Genomic DNA, 20,907 nt, shown 5'->3' on the forward strand with positions numbered 1-20,907 from the left:
TCAGAAACCTGACATAAGTGTTTGGTAGAGGAGGGTGTGTAAGTGACTAGTCTTTTTTTTTTTTTTTTTTTTAATGTTTATTTATTTTTGAGAGAGACAGAGACAGAATGCAAGTGGGTTAGGGGCAGAGAGAGAGGCAGACACAGAATCGGAAGCAGGCTCCAAGCTCTGAGCTGTCAGCACGGAGCCTGACGCGGGGCTCGAGAACTCACGAGCCATGAGATCATGACCTGAGCCGAAGTCGGACACTCAACCGACTGAGCCACCCAGGCGCCCCGTAAGTGAGTAGTCTTTACCATCGCTGGCAAAGCGACTAGGTCAGTGATGAGGAGGAGTGGAAGCAGCTTGCCCATTTAGAAAGGTAATGAATTTTAAAATCATTTAGGGGACTTTTTCAAATAACCCCCTTTCTTCATGGTGAGATTCCCTGCCATGGTGAGTTGGGTTTGCTGGGGCAGGGGAATGTTTAAGAGCCACTGTACTAGTCAGCCTAGGAGAGAAATGGCCTTATTGAAGCTTAACAGTAGTTTTCCCATAAGCCCGGGCCTTTAAAACCAAAAGAGTACGTTAGAGGGTTATTCCTTTTCTGTCTCTCCAAATAGAAAGGTTCCCAAACCTGGAAAGAAGTCTTGTCTTATTTTAAAATTTCCTAGGAAGGAGCATCAGAGTTTCTTTCTGGACTCTTCCAACTCTAGGAATTGCTTGAAATAGAGCCTTCCTTATGTCTCACAATTTAAATCCCTCATTTGTGGCCTATTTCAGCTATGCTGTCTTGCATTTTAATCTAGCCTTGTTTCAGGGCTTCTTTTTCTGACTCGTGGCTATTACTTTTGTTCGTCTCTAATTCATAAGGTGGCTTTCTTTTTTGTATTTGTAGAAAATTCGCCATTTTCTTCTAGCTGTGCCCAGTGCAGTTTGATTTGGAGTGTGAACATCGGTCTTAGGCCCAGCCCTAGTCCTATATTGTGTGTTGTATTGGGTTCATCACCCAGTTGTGGCACCAGATGAATCCCGTCTTTTCTTCCCTTTCTCCTTGCCTGTTTCTTCCTTATAGTGCCCATGTTTGTTAGACCCCCAGGATTTTATCCTGAATCTATCCTTATTTTTAATTGAGGTAAATCAGATTCTGACATCCGATGTACAAAAGGTAAATTTCCCTCTCCTATACGTAGAAGACTTTTAATTTTGTAAATGTGTAAATTTTTCATTAGTAAATGGTCTGTTAAATATGCGCTAAAACTGTCCCTTTACATATCTGTAAAGCCAAACTTTTTATGATATTTTTAATACTTTTCTTAAATGCAAAAAACAAAGCCGTTAAACTTTCCTTATTAAAATGCAAAGCCTAGTGTCTTCTAGCTTTTTGAAGAGCTTTTGTCCATTATATAATCTGTAAAGTAGCCAAGAGTTCCTCAGAAGCAGGACATCATTTAGATTTGAAACAATTATGGCTTGTGTGTAAAATAATGATGTGGCATAACCATTCACGGGGTAGCAACCACAGTTATACTTCAGTGGCAAAATCCTTGGATGCCTCCAACGTTTCTTTCATTTACCCTACAGACTTTACCAGAGTACCCTAGGACAAAAATGGTTCGGTCATTTCAATTATACCGAAAAGATTAAGTTGGTCTGACTAGAAAGCCAAATGACACAATTATGAGCATAGACCTTTTATTTTTTTTTTCCCAGATGTTTGACAGTGTAAACATACATAAAATACATATTAAAGTTTAGATGCTTTACGTTTTGTGCAATAAATCGAAGCCTCAAAAAGAAAACATTTCATTAAAAAGAAAGAAACTCATTAGTGTTACTGAAGACAGTAAAATAGCAGCAAGTACCGAGACATTGTGCACTTCTTTTCTTTAAGACAAGTTACTTCATTTACATCGGAGTCAGAAAGGTGAGACTGGCTTTCTCGAATACTTATGTAGCTTGAATCACTGGTTAGATAGGGGCATATTTTCCCAACTATACATCAGGGGGGAGCTCTTTCATTGGCTTCAAACGCTGTGGCCCCTCAGCCAGCCAGCATGACCACAGCATTGAGCATCAAGAGAAGTGAAGCGTTTACTTTCCAAGCGCTTGCCACAGAAGGTAAGCGAGTCTTTCCATTTGTGGTTGTCTCTTCCCTTCGGAAGTTAAGGGTTGTGCTTTGTTGAGGCATTTCAGAGAAATTACTTGGCATGCCACTAGTAATACTTAGGGTCATGGGTGTTGGGGATGATTTTGTGGAGCTAGTGAGGCTTGTGTTTGTAACGATTCCATCTTGGAGGTGAATAGTTAGAGTTGCAGCTGCTGCTTCATGTGAATTGATGGTTTCTAAGGATGTATCTTCCGGGTAGGGCACAAAAGCCTTGTCGGTGCTAGCAAAGGTGGTGTCTTTGCTTAGAGTGGCACCAAACGTTGTTTCCTTTGTTCGGTATTGTTTGGGGGTTTTGGTCACTTTGGACTGAGTTACCATACTCAGAGAGTTAATGGTGTCCACTGTCTGCATCCCACTGAGAGTGAACAAGCTTGAGGTAAATCCAGAAGGTGTGGGATATATGCTATGTTCCTTCAAAGATGATATTTGGCTAGAACAGGGAGTCCCTATCACATGGGCTTTTGTTTCCATCATCCACTTCAATAAGTAAGTGATGTTTTGTTTGTGGTCACATGACCACCTGTTATTGTGAAGGGTTATCTCCTGCAACTGAAAGAGTTGGTCAAAAGCTTGATCTGGAATGAATGTGAACTTATTATTGTGCAGGTAAAGATGTGTGAGATTTGTCAGGTTTATTAATGTTCCTGGAAGGATTTGTGTCAAGGAATTGTTAGACAGGTCCACGATATGTAGTTTGGAGGGCATGTTGGTTGGAACTGTCCACAGTTTGTTACTACTGAGGTTGAGAACCTCAAGACTTCTCAGTGTATTTTTAATGAGAACAACCTTTTCCAGCATATTCTTAGAAACATCCAGATATCTAAGGTTCCACTGATAAGCAGTATCAGATTTGTCAAGCAGTTTAATGTTGTTGTTAGCAGCAGACATGTTCCAGAGGGACCGAGGTAACTGAGCAGGCAGGCTTTCGAGCCTGTTGTTTGAAATATCCAGGGTCCTCAGATTGGTGTATTGGGTTAACTGGTTATGAAGATCGGTAAAATGGTTATAAGACAGATTTAAATGGATAATATTCTCTTGCAGTCCAGATGGTAATGTAGTCAAGTTTCTGCCTGAACAGTCCACATGCCTGTGCCTCTCTGTGCATATACATTGGAGAGGACAAATGCATAAAATACCAGGTGTCAGAAACAGAAGGATGAACAAGCTGGGAGACATTTTCAATATCTGATATTCCATCAAAGCCTGGAAACAAACAGATACACCCTTCTTTTAATATGCAAACACAATTAGGCATCTGCATGGGTCAGTTAGCATTAGGCAAAATTTTCAATAAACCTCGTTGTTGTTGAGTCCTTTTATAATTGTTCCAGTGATTAAACTAACAAAGCTCCCCTTCATTTATAGTCCAAATGCTTAATCCTTCAATTGGGGCTATGTGGTAGAGAGGGACTCTCTCCCCCTACTTGCTCCTGTATTTTTCTCCCTTCTTTTTTCCCTTCTTTTACCAGTCTTTCTTATTTATCTTCCCAGAGCCTTAAAATTACAAAATGGCATTCTCTGCAAATAGAGAGTCAGAATCTTAAGCTGTTACTCTTTTTGAGAATCTCCCTTCTTACTCAGATAGGAAAAAATGGCTGTCGTGCCTGGGGTTTTTTTTTGTTTTTTTTGTTTTTTTTTTTAAATCTCTGCAGTAATGTAATAGTCAATATTGTGTATAGAGTAAGATTTGATTTAGATATTAAGACAATACTTTGAAATTCATCTTTGTCTCTTTGGGATAAATATGTCCTAGCAAAACATTTCAAGGCACTTGAAAAATTCAGACCAATACCGTAATTTAAACCTCTCATTTTATAGTGATTTTTTTATGTATGTTTCAGTGCCGATTCTAAAAGAAAGCAACGTGTATATTTACAAAGTGAATGAATATTAAAAAGAAACCCCTCCACTGACACTGCAGCAAATTTCTGGTGCATGCACTTGCTTGCTACTGAATATATATTCAATCCTCACGTTGACTTTTTCTTTAAAAAAAGGAAAAAAATTCCCAAGTCAGTCTTTTACTGATCTAAATAACAGCTTACCATAGTGTCGTCTTCAGCAGCAGCATCTCATTTTCTCCGGGAAACTTAAGCTTTAAAGGTCGCCTTGCTCTGGAGAGTGGGAGCCGCTTCTGGCTGTGGGCTGTGCTTGCCCGCTCAGCTGCGTTGTGCGGCTGTGAGCCCGAGCTCTGCAGCCACCTGATCAGTCCACAGAGGACTGCAGCGCTGTCATTGGTGCTGACTCAAATTTAGTGCAAGAGGTGCACACGCAACAAAATGGGCCCCCCAAGTTTGTTTTTTTTTTTTTTTTAATTTACAGCATGGAGCATGCCCATCTACCTCCCAGTTTGCCAGAGGATGTGGTGCCTCGTGCCCTTTAGACCTGGCCCTCACTCATTTCTGTGTATTTGAGCTCAGGTTCCACATTCTGACATTGCCTCATGAAGAATGTGCAGTTCTCTTTTTAAAGCCTCTACCTCTTATTCTTTTTACACGTTGAACGCGAACTTGACCGTCCTTTTCGAAGCTGTTAATTTAACTATTTTTAACTCCTGCCTCTTCATGTTCTTCTAAAATGGTTCAGTTGTCCTGTCACTTTTTAAAATAACAGAATACAATCTATGTTTCATTTTCGTGTGCTCCCCCAACATGCTGATTATTAATATAGTCAGCTTTTCAGATTTATCAACCACTTCAATCTTCCTTTTTCGGAAGTACCGAAGTACTTACATATGGGGTTATTTTGTCATTATCTTTCTGGTACAAAGGATCATTTAACCCAGACTACACATAAGCAAGACTACATTTGTAAATGAGCATCTCATGCTTTTAGTTAAATTCATATGGTCAGATAAACATGTTTTATATTGTCTTTTAGGTTAAGGATCTTTTTTCTCTATGCAACTCAACTTCGTTTATATTGTTCCGTCCAGAGACATCTTCGATACAACAGGAGTGACCATGTATTCATTTGATTTTGTGTTTTAAAAATAATTGTATCAATTTTAGGTGATTTCGTCAGAACGTTTCACATTTTGCCTTACTGAGAAAGCAATTTATAGTTTTAAAATTGCGTAGGGGAGCCTGGGTGGCTCAGTCAGTTGAGCATCTGACTTCAGCTCAGGTCCTGATCTCAGGGTTTGTGAGTTTGAGCCCCATGTCGGGCTCTGTGCTGACCGCTCGGAGCCTGGAGCCCGCTTCAGATTCTGTGTCTCCCTCTCTCTCTGCCCTCCCCTGTTTGTGCTCTGTCTGTTTTTCAAAAATAATAAACATTAAAAAAATTTTTTTAAAGAAATAACATTGCACAAAATAACGTCAAAGGCAAAACTTTGGTCATGAGTTTTAGAAAATATGACTAGATTTGTAGTAGCTTCTGCTTCACCCTTTAGTGGATTGATTGTATGAATAATCTGTAAGAGCTCAAATCTAATTCCCAGAATATCCAGTTTACCTTAGAAAAGAAAGCAAATAAAGTTATGGGATTTTCATTACCAAATTGTTACTATTTAAAAGCCAATTCTTAGCACGTTACATGTAAAGAAGATCTCCTTATGCCTTGTTGTTAATCCTTTGTTTTTCTCTAAATTATATTTGCCATTCCTTTGCCCCAGATTTTACCCCAAACAGAATTTATTATATTAAAATTTGAAGTTTATTTTCTTAGAAAAGAAACTATAAGAGTCACCTTTTGTATAAAATTCATGTTCCTCAAAAAATATCTATATTTTAAAAGTCTGCAGTGTTAGAGATTTATTATTGATTAGGTGCTTTATTCCCACTTTACTTGGAGAGTTCACCCTTGGACTCTTAATAAGATTCTTTCTATGGATTTCAGAAACCAGTCATCAATCTTAGTGCTTAAAAGTAATGTGTTAAAAATACTACGTTCAGCAATATTGTGGAAATAGAGAATGATTGTTTTGACATTTAGATTTCTTACATTTTAGCTCCTGTATATACTGTATACTTCAAGGGATGCGACTGAGGGTCAGCTTACCAGACACCTAAATCTCTGTTACAATTTGAGGAAGTCTCATTACATCAATGTGGAAATAGAATTACCCAGTTCCATTATACTTACCAGTACTTTTTTTTTCTGAAACCAGGAACATGTTATTTCATTAACTTACGGACTCAAATGAATTTGGGTTTAGGCTTTATTGAGATTAGATTCTGCTGTATATACTAGAAAAATCCAATACGATGGTAGTGACAGTATTTCTCATTTCAAGTTTGGGGACATAACCAAATTGCTTCCTATTATTCAAAGATTATTATAAAATTTTCAAAAAGATAAAGGGGAAACATTTTTAATATATTTGAATTGTAACAATCTGCCCTTATGTTTTTGGAAGCTCTCATCAAGTAAAATAATACCATATATTACTATTACTCAAATAATTTTGTATAGCCTTAAGTGTTTGTTACAACTTATTTTAGATACGATTTCAGACAAATTGCATTTTAGATAAGTCTGTCAAGTCAGGAGTTCCAGCTATTGAAGCAACTATTATATTCTAGAGACTAAGCGGTATATTCATTTAACATACTCTTTTGTGAAATGCCCTGTCCTAGGATATATTACCCCAACCTTGTGAAAGGTGTAACAGGGAAGAGTTGCCAGGGAACAACTGTCCCATGGTAATCAACAATTCAGAAGCCCAGTCGGTCGTCTGTCTGTTTTTTTTTCTTTTTTTACTGATTCCCATTTTATATTTTTATGAAGTTTTTAAATCCTGGTTCCAGTATAGGTAACATACAGTGTTCTATTCGTTTCAGGTGTACAATATAGTGATTCAACAATTCTATACTTAGTGCTCATCACCGTAAGAGTACAGTAGTTTGTCTTTATTTCTTAAAAAAAATTTTTTTTATTCTTATGTATATTTTTAAGTTTATTTATTTTGAGAGAGACAGCGTGAGCAGGGGAGAGGCAGAGAGAGAGGGAGACAGCGCAGAGCCTGATGCAGGGCTTGAACTCACAAACTGTGAGATGATGACGTGAGCGCAAACCCAAGAGTCGAATGCTTAATCAACTGAGCCACCCAGGCACCCCTAAAAAAAAATTCTTTTTGATTTTATTCATTTTGAGAGGGACAGAGAGAGAGGGAGAGAGAATCTCAAGCACTGACAGTACGGAGCCCAGTGCAGGGCTAATACAGAATGCAAAGTCCTGACCTGAGCTGAAACCAAGAGTTGGGCACTTAACCAACTGAGCCACCCTAGCACCCCTGTCTTTCTTTCTTTTTTTCTTTCTTCCTTTTTTTGGGGGGGGTTTTGTTTGTGTTTGTTTGTTTATTTTTGAGAGAGTCAGAGCATGAGCGGGAGAAGGGCAGAGAAAGAGGGAAACACAGAATCCAAAACAGGCTTCAGGCTCCAAGCTGTCAGCACAGAGCCTGATAGGGGGCTTGAACCCATGAGCCGTGAGATCATGACCTGAAGTTCGACACTTAACTGACTGAGCCACCCAAGCGCCCCTTCATTTCTTCATTTCTTCATTTCTTCATTTCTTTTACTCATAACATCTGTCATGCTTATTTGAGAGTAAAAGTACTACATTTTCTGCTTTTAGTAACATAGTTGGCTATTCAGACTGAATTTTCTGCTGGAAACAAGAGTACTCAATAAAGTATTTAATGGCATGGATGAACTGACAAGATAGAAATGATCAGGTTAGAACCCATGTGGATCAGTTTCTTGTCCCACCTCCCCACCCCTTTTTTTCCCATGCCACTGGCTTGTTGCCAGAACTCATTTATTCCTTCTGGATTTATGTTTGCTTCCTTGTAAACATTTGTTTCTCTGTCCACCATATTTCCTATAGATGGTTCCTAACAGCAGTAACAAAATTGTTCATTCATATCATCATACAATAGTTTCAAATAATGCCCGTATTGCTAGAGACAGATTACACACTATTGAATAAAATTTAAGATTTCTTTGTAGTTCTCTTTGTTCTTAGAATATAATTCACTAAGGATGTATAGTCCATTCTGTTGTCTAATACAACTTGAAATAATGTTTTTTTCTCTATGTTTATGTCACCAACTTTACATAAAGTTGGGTTGATTTGTTTCTATTAGTTAATAGTTTTTAGGGACTGCTTAAGTCAAAACTATATAACAAGATATATTCAGAGAAGTCTTGCTTCTGTGTCCCCTTCACCCTATTCTATTCTTCCTCCTATTGGTGACTATTTGTATTAACTTTTGGTTTTATATTAACAGTCTGTCTTTTTTTTTTTCCAAACATATTAAAATATGTATGTATTGTATGTTCTTATTCCCTTTGCTTGTATTAAGGGCTGTATACTAAATATGCTGTTATACATCTTATTCTTTTTTTCCTTAATATATCTTGAAGATCATTTCCCATCAGCAAATAGAGATCTTTCACATTCATTTCACAATGCTTAGAACTCTTTATGGGATTGTACTTACCATGGTTTATTCCACCAGTCCCTAGTATGAACACCTGTGTTGTTACCAGACTTTTGCTGTTACAGATAATGCCAGTGAATACCCTGGCACCTAAGTAACTGAATATTTTGTCCAATGAATCTTTGAAAAAGATTCCTAGAAGTAGGATTGCTTGGTGAAAAGATAAATGCATTTGGAATTTGTCTGGATATTACCGCATTTTTCTGTGTAGTCCATACCATTCTGTAGCCCCCTCAACAGTGAATCATGGTGTCATTCTCTGTCACCTCACCATACACTTTGTTGTTGAACTGTTGGATTTATAGCAATCTGCTGGGATCAGTATCTCAGGGTAATTTTAAATACAGTGCTCTAATTTGAAGAAAGTTGTACATCTTTCTGTTTTCAGGAGCCATTAAAATTTTTTCTTCTGTGACTGTCTTTTACATTTTGGACATTTTTTTGTATATTGTTGTGGGTCCTTCCTTCCCCCCAAATAGAATTTTTTTTTTAATTCGGAAATATTAGCCCTTTGTCTTATGGTTGCAAATTTTTTCCAGTTTGCCTTTGACTTTATTACAGTGGAATTTGCTTTTTGTTTTTTGACAGTTAAAAGTTTTTTATATAATTGGATTTTCCTTTTCTTTTTATTGCTTCTGGAGTTTGAGTCTCAGCTGGGAAAATTTTTTTTCTTCCAGGTTATAAAGCAATTCTCATATTTTCTTCTATTATATAATTTCATGTTTTATATTTATATCTCTGGTCTGTTTGGTGCTTATCCTAATGTATGGATCCAATTTTATCTTTTTCCAAATGTCTATCCAATTGTCCCCGTATTTCTTCTACCGATTTGAGATTTGAGTCTATTTCTGGACTTTGCATTCCATTTGTCTAATCAGGTGTAAGTATCACAGTGCATGATTATTATAATGCTTTAACTATAGGTGCCCAAATATTTTGCTACGTTACTTTTTGATTAGAACTAGGTAATAACAATTACAGCACACATCATTGTGTCCCCCACTACCAACACCAAATGGAGTACATGTGTGATACATATATGTTGCAATGCATGACATAGGTGCTCTTTGGTCCTCTACTAGTGAAAAGAGTCCTGACCCAGGAGTCAGGGAACAAACTCAGCTTTTAGCACCGCTACTAAGCAAGTCACTACTCTTTCTGGCCTATTTTCTCATCAGTTAACAAATAAAAGGAGTTGAACTGGATGGTCTTCAGGGTTGTTTCTGAATCTGGTTAGTGCGGATCTGGTAAGAGCACCACTGCCGTATGGTAGTTCAGTCTATGTTTTATCCCCCTGGGCCGTGTCCTTTTCCCATTTTCATGAAACAAAATTTTTCTTCCACTCTGGATCCTGGCTCTTCCATCTTTTTTGTAGGTTTTTCTTTGTTCCAGCACTTTCTTCTCTCCTGGATGTCTTTTATTAGCTTGCATTTCTTTCTGCTGATTAAGCAAGGATTGCCACTGTTTGGCTGCTCAGCTTCCACTGACCTCAGTGGGGAAAATTACATGCAGTAAATGGGAATTCTTTTTCCCCGTGGCAGAGAATTTTTTAAAAAAGACAACACCCAAAACTAGCTGCTGACAGTAAGACTGGTCTTCAGTTGTACAGAGAACAGCAGGAAGAAAGCTGCATGTAGGGTTTGAAGAAATCAGATGGGACTATGACCAGGTCATCGGCTCCTGATTTATCCGTAAGAGTTGGTATTTCCCTATATTTCCCAGCACCCATCCTTCAAGAGATCAGGAAAAAAGGTAATGAGAAAGAAGAACAAAAGTGTGGAAAGAGCCTCTTGAGTAACCATCTCACATGTGAAATGAGAAGGGTTATGATGATTTAAAGCACATCAAAGTCTTGACCAAATATAAAAACATAGCTTATTTATCCTAAATAGAATTCAGGAAATTCATAGGAAATTCTTAAACTCCTGATTGCTGCTGAGTAGGATTAACCTTAAAAATGCTAAGTTTGAAAAACAACATGAAAGAAGCGTTTTCAAGTGGGAGACAAAGAACCAATGTAATATGGCAAGAGACATGCTTCAGGAATAAACGCCAGGAAAATAAGTCCAAGGAAGTGTTTCTGCAGATAAGGCTTTTTAATGGTCAGTAAGGGATGGTTTAAAAGATTTTTTTTTTTTTAACGTTTATTTATTTTTGAGACAGAGAGAGACAGAGCATGAACAGGGGAGGAGCAGTGAGAGAGGGAGACACAGAATCTGAAACAGGCTCCAGGCTCTGAGCTGTGAGCACAGAGCCCGATGCGGGGCTCGAACTCACGGACCATGAGATCATGACCTGAACCGAAGCCGGACGCTTAACCGACCAAGCCATCCAGGCGCCCCATAAAAGATTTAAAGGGAAATATTGTATATAAAATTTCAGTGTCCAAAAAAGCCTGCTAGTTTTTTGTTTTTGTTTTTGTTTTTTTACTAAAGTTGGAGCTTTGTTAGTTTCTTGAACAACAGTGCTACAAATAAATACTGTATTTTGTTCTGAAAAACCCCACAGTAATGAGGAGTTCTTCACGGTTAAACTACTGACAAGACCACCACATTTTATTCTGAGTGATGGCTAGGGTAAGGAAGAAGACCACATGCTTGTTGGGCAAAGAAACACTTTTGTGGGCACAGGCCGGCACCCCCACAAGCCTAGCCCAGGAACGCTCACCGCCCTGACTCTGACAAAGATTAGGTCCACCCCTACTCTGGTAACTCAGTTTCATCACTTGTCAGGTAATGGAGAAAAGACGAAATTCTGCATAGGAAAGGTGGTTTAAGAGTTTAAATGTATAGTGTCAGAAAGTGTCCATTTAGGGAAAGTTGAGAATCATCTGTATTTGATGTAGTCTGTTTTTCTTGGAAAAATCATTCAAATTTGGAATGGAGCCATAGAAGTGTGGTTTTGTGTGTGTGGTTTTATTTTTTGTTTTCCTTTATAAGATTTCATTTTGTTTGGGTGCTAGAGCCATAGAACGAAGAAATTTTTACAGATGCTTAGTTTTAGGGGCGCCTGGGTGGCTCAGTCGGTTAAGTGTCCAGCTCTTGATTTCTACTCAGGTTATGATCTCACAGTTTGTGAGTTCAAGCCCTGCATCAGGCTCTGTGCTGACAGTGTGGAGCCTCCTTGGGATTCTGTCTCCCTGCTGCTGTCTCTGCCCTACCCTGCTCGAATTCTCGCTTTCTCAAAATAAATAAACTCAAAACAAATAAAATTTTAAAAAAGGATGTTAGTTTAAAAAATTGTGCTCCCCCAATGTCTACAGTTTATGGTGCATGCTTATATTTTTTTCAGAGTAAACATCCCCAATCCAACCCCCACCCCCACAATTTGGTGTTTTAACATACTTGCTTTACTGTTTCCAGTGAGAGCTAAAAGGAAATTTTTGTATTCTCAAACATGCATTTTAGTTTCTCATCCCCACAAACTTGGAATATGTATTTAATACTTGAGGTGTTAATTTAAAATTTGGAGTTTTAGAGCACCCTGCTGGCTCAGTCAGCAGAGCATGTGATTCTTAATCTTGGGGTTATAGGTTTGAGCCCCACATTGTGTGTGGAGATTACTTAAAATCAATCTTAAAGGGGCGCCTGGGTGGCTCAGTCAGTTAAGCATCCGACTCTCAATTTCAGCTCAGGCCATGATCTCACAGCTTGTGAGTTCAAGCCCCACGTCAGGCTCTGTGCTGTGACAACCTGCTTCCAATTCCATGTCTCCCTCTCTCTGTCTGCCCCTTTCCTGCTCACGTTCTGTCTCTCAGAAAGAAATAACATTTAAAAAATTTTTTTAATTAAAAACTTTAAATAAAATTTGGAGTTTTGTTTAAAACTTGGAGTATGTATTTAATTTCTCATCCCCTCCCTCCCCATCTCAATCTTTGAAATGGAAAAACAAAGTGTTATTTATTCAATGTAACTTTACACACAGCTATTCAGGAAAAAAAAGATATATCCATTAGATGATATTAACTATATGTAGAGTGCTTATTTCCAAAGTGGCTAAGTTACTGACATACATACCATCCACATAGGTAAAATGTTCTCTGCATTAAAGTTAGGTACAATAGCTAGTAAATAGATCACTGTTATGTCATTTTTTAAAAATAAGTTCCAGCCATGCACATGGGCTTTAGCAGATTTCAGGTAGTTCCTGAATAAAAATCAAAATTGGCTACCAGGTGCCTTTTAATATATTTCATCACATGAAGAGAAAAAAAAGATGGAGTTCTGTAGGAAGGATGGAAAATCAGCTAAAAAGCAAATTACAGTATTTATAACAGTTCTTCAGGTGGGGGTGGCAAGGATTCACTGTGGTCTTGACCAGAGTCGGGAGGAATAGAGAATTCCTGACCCTGGATCTCATTGTTGGAATCTTCCTGGTTTTTCATGAAATCTTCTGGTGCCGGGGGCAAGTGAAATGAGTCGGGAGGAGGTGGAAATGATTGTTCAAACTCAGAATTGTAACCTTCACAGACTTGATTGAGACAGTCCAGAGATGGTGGGAGATTGGTGGACTCATTTGGAAGAGGAGATATAATTGTCATTGTGGGTTTGTTGGATTGGTTACTCTCCTGTCCTTCCAAATCAAGAAGTGGGGAAGGTGGTGGATAATCTGCATCATCTGAAGAAGAAACAGCAGTGCCGATCGTTGATCCCCCAGCACTCTCCTCTGATGTACCATTTACCTGATCTTTTATTTTCTCTGTTTTGGGGTTGTTGGAATCTCCAATGTGTTCACTTGATTCAAACAACTTAATTTCTAAGTCATCTGCTAAGAGTGTGTTTTTGCTTGGTTTCCAGGGCATAAGTGAAACAATTGATGTCCTTTTCACGGGTACTTCATTTTCTCTAAAGTTATCCAAACAGATGTCGGGGGTTTCACCATCGGCAAATGGAGACCTACCTGCCCAATTCTGATCATGTGAAACTGGTTTTCTCAAGCATTTCCATAGCACAATCATGATTATAGCTACAAACATAGACGTCAGAATTACACCCACTAATGTGGCAGCTATCAAATTAGAATTGGTTTCACGTGGGATATTTGTGTTACTGGTAGTTTCTAGGTTGAATCCTGGAGTCACCCTCTGTGAACTTTTGACACTTGGGGTTGGTGGTATAGATGGATTATGAACAGTTGGTAGTATTGGTTTTCCAGAAGACGTGTGGATAGATGATGGTTGTTGAGTGGAAGTGTAGAGAAATGGCGGCAGTTGTTTGGTAGAAGTATGGGCAGATGGCGGTAGTTGTCCGGCAGAGGTAAGCACAGGGAGTACTGTTTGTCGGGAGGAGGCGTTGGCCGTTGGTATTGGTTGTCTGGTGATGTTAGAGGCAGGTGGTTGCCCGGCAGAAGTGTGCGCTGCCGGTTTTTCAGAAGGAGCATAGGCCCCTGGTATTGATTGTCCAGCAGCAACTTTGGCAGTTGATATTGGTTGTGCAGAAGAAACATGGCTGAATTCTGTTGGTTGACTCCAAGGATTCCCTGTTGTGTTTTGAGAATTAGCTGAGACATTGAGCCTTGATGATATAAATACAGGAGACTCTGTTGTAATGTCTTCTGTTGTTAAGAGAAATGTATCACTGAGGTGTCCACAAAACAAAATTAAGATGAAATATTTGGGATCCATTTCAGAATGTTTCCTTTTTATCAGTGGTTTTATAATGAAAGAAAGAAAGACAGGTGTTATTTGGTGTCTGGCACAAAGTAGGTAGGTATTTGAGATGTATTTATCGTTTCTAATTTAGACTTCATACACTGCAGTGTAAATACTCTTGAATGCATCCTAAACTTAACCATAAAACACGTGGACCTCAGAGGCAAACGTCTCTCTTCGTTCTTTCATAAGATCTGTACTTGGCCCTGCTACCCCTTTAGCTTCATTACCTCATAATCCTTCATTTCACAGTCCTACTTCTTAAACACATAGGCTCTGTGTGCTGGTTCCATATGCTCTCTACTTTTCTCTTCCTTGCGACTAGAAATATACCAGTCCTGTTGCTTTGAAGGACACCGATAATCATCTATTACCTAATCCAACAGTCTTTTTCTTTATTCTTTCTTTTTCTTTTCTCCCTCTCTTAGCCACTTTTGACACTATTGACTGTGCCTTCACTACTATTCAAGTAGCTCTTTGTCATAGTCTTCCTTTCACGTTAATCTCACTAGCTCCTGTTTTTCTCTTCTTAAATATGGGTACTTGGTATTCAGTCCTCACTCTTACCAGCTTTTCTGTGATCCTGAATCTATAAAATTTCAGCTCTCGCCTATATGCCATAACTCCCAAACCTGCACGTCCAGCCTAAATCTCCTTAATTCCGATTGCTTTCCATGACTTCTTGGTGGACATCTCCATGTATATATCCTACTGCCAGCAAATTTAACATACTCAGATCAATCCATCTTCATCATCTTTATGTCAAAACTGACTCCTCTCTTCTCTATTTTCATTAATGGTATTGCCTTTGGTAAGTTTTTCATGCACAGAGTCTACTGTGTTCGTAGGCTCTGCAGCATCCTCAGAGTCTAGCACTATGTCATTACATTAGGAGCTCATACTCTTAAAGGAGTCCGCTCAACTCAGAATCCTAAGTGATCTCTGAATCTGAGACCGTCCTGTCCAGTTGGTTAGTGTTGTCTTGCCGATGCTTTCATTTATTTATCGATGAACACTATCTTTGTGTCAGGCCTGTTCTAGGTTTGAGAGACACCCCCGCACACACCCAAAATATAGTTTCTAGTTTTCCAGTGGTGGAAACAAGTAATAATTATAATAATTTAATAAGTTTTCTCATAAATGTATGCAAGAGATGCACAGAGGAACTAACATAGCCTGGGAGGTCTTCAGGGAGGGTTTCTCAGAGAAGTAAAACTTGAACTGAATTTTGAAAGGTCTGTAAGAATGAATTAAGCAAATAAAATATTCCAGTCAAGGAAACAACATATGGACATGGGTAGAGAAGGCACATGTGTAAGTTTGGCAGGCAGGGCTTTTTGTGGGATGTGGTAGATGGTAAAACTTGAAGAGTTAAGTTCCAGGTCTACTTCCAGCATGTAACTCTCCATCTAACTATGAGAACTAGTCATTTCATCTCTCCTGCTCTCAGTTGCCTTATCTCTAAAGTGAGGAGTTACACTAAGACGGTGTTCAACACTAGGTGTGATATACCTGTTTTGTACATCATTAAACACAATGATAACTATTTGGTTGTTTCTTAACATTAGGGAAAGGAACATCTCAGGGTGTTAGATCCTGGTATATATGATTAGAAACTATATATAGACTAGAAAGGGGTGTCTGGATGGTTCAGTTGGTTAAACGGCCGACTTCAGCTCAGGTCACGATCTCATGGCTCGAAGGCTCGTGAGTTCAAGCCCCACATCGGGCTTTGTGCTGACTGCTTAGAGCCCGGAGCCTGCTTCGGATTCTGTGTCTCCCTTCTCTCTGCCCCTTTCCCCCATTCACACTCTGTCTCTCTCTCAAAAATAAACATTTTAAGAAATCATTTAAAAAAAAAAAGAGTTTGCCCAGTGTTATGTCACTATTAGTGACAGAATGGCATTTGTACCCAGGACCATCTGATTCACAAGCATAAGCTCTTTCTACTCCTCTAAACCACCTCAGGGTTTACATTTTGGCTCCTTTACAGCAAAGAGCCATGTATGTTAGGAGCTTAGTAAATACCTAACCTGTATTGGCTTCATGGCTCCTTTCCTTTTCAATTTTTCACTATCTATGAATACTTCTGCCAGAATGTAAGCAGAGAAGATGAAATCAAAGTTATTAAATTATGCTTTGTATCCATTTTGCAAAAGGCTTCATAGGGAAAGAAATGGAAACTTTTGGCATAAATATGGGGATTTGAATCATCTCTAGATGGTTATCCATGCACAGTTCCCACTTGCTATTCTTAAGAGCATCAACCCCTCAACAAGTTATTCTTCAGAGTTTCACTTTAGTTTTTTAAAAAATGCCATCCAAAGCAATGGAAAATATAGGCCATAAATTGGCTTCGGCCAAAAATGTTTCCTCTTTTGTGAATTCGCTTAAAATTTGTAAAAAAACCCACATGGTTCCTCTTTTCAGTTAGCTGAAAAAGGCGTTAGAGAAGGAAAGACCTCAAACAGGAACATAATTATAAACCTATTTTAATTTGTAAGATCAATTTTGATAGGTTCATAGCTTCTTTGGTCTTCTTGTGGTCAATAGGAAGACCATAAAACTTTTGAGTATATGAGATTTTTTGCTTGTCATTTAAGGGCTCCAGCAATATCAAAACCAAATTCTATTTTTTACCTATCTTATCTCTTTTTCCCACTCTTCAGTTAGCTGTCTACCCTCCTAGCATCTGCTACATCAGAATGTTAGAATCTGTTAGAATTCTGCAGCAAATCAGAACAGCCCAGAAAAGAAAGAGCAGGATTTAAAAGAGGAATAAATAGGGGGCCTAATGGTGAAGAAACGGACTTTTTCTAAATCAGAGAAGTGAGGCAGTTGTTACAACCAGTACAGAAAGAAAGTTCTTTGGCATACGTAGTTTTTTAAATATATAAACCATGTGTACCTGAAGTACCAACATTGCTTCTGTAGGAGAAAGGCAGAGAGATAGAACCATATGGGGCAGGGGAGTAAAAAGAAGATGTCAGATATGATGAAATGAAAAAGGAGTGCAAAGAAATAAAAAAAAATAAATAACACCAAGGAGAAAAATAAAGCAAAAATTAAAGGAAGCAGCAAACATATGGAAAAGGAGAAGGTCAATGGACTAGAGAAATTATTGAAAAGAAAAGTTAATGAAAAGCTAAAGAAAAAGTAGTGGTTATGTAAACTAGCAGGAAATTAGGGTATTTGATTAAGGTGGGCAAAATTAGAAAGAAGTTGGGAGAGAAGATTGAAGTAGATGAAAGGCCCACGAAGTGCTGTGCTCTGTCACTAGCCTGTATCTGCGGACACAAGGAAGCAACCAAGAGCGGCCTTCCCAAATGGAGGACTTGACTCACCTGTCTTCTCAGCCTCCCTTGTCTTTCATTTCAGGCTCTCCTATCTGTTCTAAGTATCCTGAAGACACTTGAAATTTTTTCCTGGCACTGTTCACAAGCATGCCTGCTCATTATTCTAAAGAACCCATGCACGTAGCAAAGCATGTTTCTAAAAATCCCTTAGTCTCCTGCTCAAGCACATCCCAAATTTGTCTACCTTTGTATGCCAGTATCTTGCTCATTATTATAGGCTGACAACTTTGAGGTCAAAAATCTGTGATTTGGGTCCTTTGCTTTTCCTGAATATTTTAAAACGTTTTAAAAGAGGAAGGAAAACGACAGCTATATTTTAACTAACTGTACAGGAAGTTACAGTGAAGTAGGAGTCCTCATATATTAGCCATGTTCTCATAAATATAATGGCATAAGGATATAAAGAGTATAGTTAGGGGCGCCTGGGTGGCTCAGTTGGTTAACTGTCTGACTCTTGATTTCAACTCAGGTCATGCATGATCTCACGGTTCATGAGACTGAGCCCCACGTTGGGCTCTGTGCTGACAGTGCAGAGCCTGCTTGGAATTCTCTCCCTCTCTCTCTGCCCCTCTCTTGCTCGTGTGTGTGTGTGTGTGTGTGTGTGTGTGTGTGTGTGTGTCTCAATAAATAAACTTTAAAAAAGAAAGTACAGTTAAAATTGATTCTGTTAAGTTGCATATGGTAAAAAATAGGTCATTGTCATTTTTTTTATTTTTTTTAAATGTTTTTATTTATTTTTGAGACAGAGAGTATGAGCAGGAGAGGGGCAGAGAGAGGGGGAGACACAGAATCTGAAACAGGCTCCAGGTGCTGAGCTGTCAGCACGGAGCCCGACATGGGGCTTGAACTCACGGAGTGTGAGATCATGACCTGAGCCGAAGTCGGACGCTCAACTGACTGAGCCACCCAGGCGCCCCAGGTCATTGTCATTTACAGAGAATCATGGAGATTTGGAGAACATATTCTAGGGAAAAAGTCAAGTATAGGTATAATAATACCTGAGTTATTATGGCTTTGATATTATTATTGCTTTGATATAATAAGTTACAAGATAGATTAAAATTTATTATTAGTGTATCTCCAGCCGGTTGTTATTAAATCATAAAAGGAAGAAAACACCAATTCTTTGTCTTGAGGAAGAGTGGCAAAAGAGATTAACCTTGAACTATAATAGGAAGTATTTGGTGACTTTTATCAATAATAATAGCTATCATCTACTGAGTACCCATTAAATGTTAGGTACTACCCTATTTTAATGAGCAAGGTAGTGTTACCTTCATCTTATAGATAAAGAAACTGAGGCACAGAGATGTGGGGTAACTTGCCAGAGTGTCACAGCTATAAATAGAGGCACTGTTAAAGAAATACCAGTTGTGTACCAGAGCCGTTTCCTTCTGTCCCAAGTCACTATATATGCTGCACTGTCTTTCATAGTAGAATTACAAAGCAGGAATGTTTTATGAAGGAAGGAGACGTGGGATCTCTGAGAACAGAGATGTAAATAACTTTTGGAGGCTGTCTTGAGTAAATGGTAGGGAAAAAACTACTAGAAAACCATTTAGTCCTCTGATTCTATGAAAACAGTTGTGGGAATTTGAATGGTTAGCCTATAAGCTATCATATTTGAGGTAACTTCTAAAGATTGGACACTGAAAGGCATCAGATTTATATTTAACAAACTTGAACTTTTTCAGAATTCATAATTTCCTTCCAAGTAGAGTTATACAGGAATTAGTTGAAAAACACAAGTGCTGTTAAACTCACAAGTACCATCAAACTGACCCTTTGAAAATATAGACAAATCGTGTCTTAAAAAAAAAGAGAGATAAAAATCTTTATTTTCTAACTTATGTAATAATTACTTAGAAAAAATCCAAAGTGGACTTCTATAAGGGAAAGTCATAAATATTTATGAAATGTTGTAATAGAGTATCACCCATTATGAATTTATTCTGTGATATTACAAGTCTATGTAAACTAAACTCTTTGCAATTTTTGTTTTGGAGGGTATTTACTTTGTAACTGCCCAGTTTACTCACAGAATAGGCATGTTTTATGCATGGTAGCAATTTTCTATTATTTATCCTGTGAGTGTTTTTTTCCTATATCTAATACTGGTTACTAAAGGCTCAGATGATAATGTGTGGCATAAATACGTAGATGATATGAATACATGTACACACATTTTGTCATAACAGTTTTGTCTTAGTGAGCTTTAAAAATGAGCCATAATATTTTCCTTTAACTTAAATATAAAATTCTTACTTATTACTTAAATATAAATATAAAATTATTACTTAAGTATCAAATTTTTACTTAAAATTCCATTTGTGTAAAAATTAAAGCATATGTAATAATGATAATTGAATATCTCATCTAATCGCCTTTGCTTTCTTTTTAAATTAAGTGAAGGTGAAGATGACCGTTTTTACCGTGGAAACTAAAGAGGATAAAAAAAATAATTTAAATCTATGGATTATGTTACATGTAGGAACATCTTATAAGAAGCAAGTTAGAATTTTTCACAGTTGGTATTTGGGGCTTGTAAATTCACTCATATCCCATGGATTCTAGTTTTACTTCTAACCCTTAGCTTTATCCACTGTGTTTATAGTTTATATCTTTTAATTACAGAACTAAGGCTAACTAACCATTGTGATTGAATAAACTTAAAAGGGCTTATATTATACAAACCTAACTGAACATTTTTCTCCAAGGTAAGCTCAACACTGAATTTTTTTTAATACCATGCAATAAATTACAAAACCGTTATAGACATCTTTAGACTAGCAGAGTTTATGTTTAAAACACTAACGCCATTTTAGTTTTAAAAATAAACTTTATATATAACAAAGATCAAACCAGATTGCCTGTGTGAAAATTTTCTTACCTCAGCTGTTAACTTCTTTTTGCAGAATGCTAAGTTCTTGTTCTAACTGGACATTTTGGTGATTTGGCTAAGGAAGCAAAAGGGGTGGTTCAGTTCAGATTAAAAATGGTCCTGTAGCAAACTGAAATGCTTTCTGTAGAAGAAGAGGAAGTTGATGGATAGTTGGTTCAGGAAGTGCAATAAGCCACAAAATGACTAAGAAAGGCACTACTTTAAGAGAACTTATTTTGAAACACGATTTGCAGCTCTATGATTTGAATGCTTTTAATTAATATTGGTAAGTAAACATTTGAGACTCTCTAGTAATGTGATTATATAATTTAAATATTTTGAATAGAACTTTAGAGGCAACTCACATAGTCTAAGGAAAAACTACCTGTTGAGTTGTTACCCACAGTGAGATTTCTTTTCATAAGAGGC

General features: G+C 37.8%; 3 protein-coding genes across 10 annotated transcripts in view; 1 reads left to right on the plus strand and 2 right to left on the minus strand.

The window, feature by feature from the left end:
- The window catches only part of NF1 (neurofibromin 1), a 319,551-nt gene that overhangs the window by 245,724 nt on the left and 52,920 nt on the right, over positions 1-20,907 (plus strand). The gene's annotated exons all lie outside the window — the stretch shown is intronic.
- On the minus strand, positions 1,943-5,273 carry OMG (oligodendrocyte myelin glycoprotein). The gene is made up of 2 exons (XM_007076182.3): positions 4,195-5,273; positions 1,943-3,352 (listed from the first exon to the last, which is right to left on the minus strand). The coding sequence occupies exons 1-2, from the start codon at positions 4,195-4,197 to the stop codon at positions 2,024-2,026; spliced, it is 1,332 nt and encodes a 443-aa protein (XP_007076244.2). The 5' UTR covers positions 4,198-5,273; the 3' UTR covers positions 1,943-2,023.
- Positions 12,472-20,609, minus strand: EVI2B (ecotropic viral integration site 2B). The gene is made up of 2 exons (XM_007076036.3): positions 20,488-20,609; positions 12,472-14,227 (listed from the first exon to the last, which is right to left on the minus strand). Exon 2 carries the CDS (start codon positions 14,212-14,214, stop codon positions 12,859-12,861), a length of 1,356 nt encoding a protein of 451 aa, XP_007076098.1. The 5' UTR covers positions 14,215-14,227; positions 20,488-20,609; the 3' UTR covers positions 12,472-12,858.

The sequence above is a fragment of the Panthera tigris genome, chromosome E1 (assembly GCF_018350195.1).
Source record: "Panthera tigris isolate Pti1 chromosome E1, P.tigris_Pti1_mat1.1, whole genome shotgun sequence".
NCBI classification, from domain to species: Eukaryota; Metazoa; Chordata; class Mammalia; order Carnivora; family Felidae; genus Panthera; species Panthera tigris.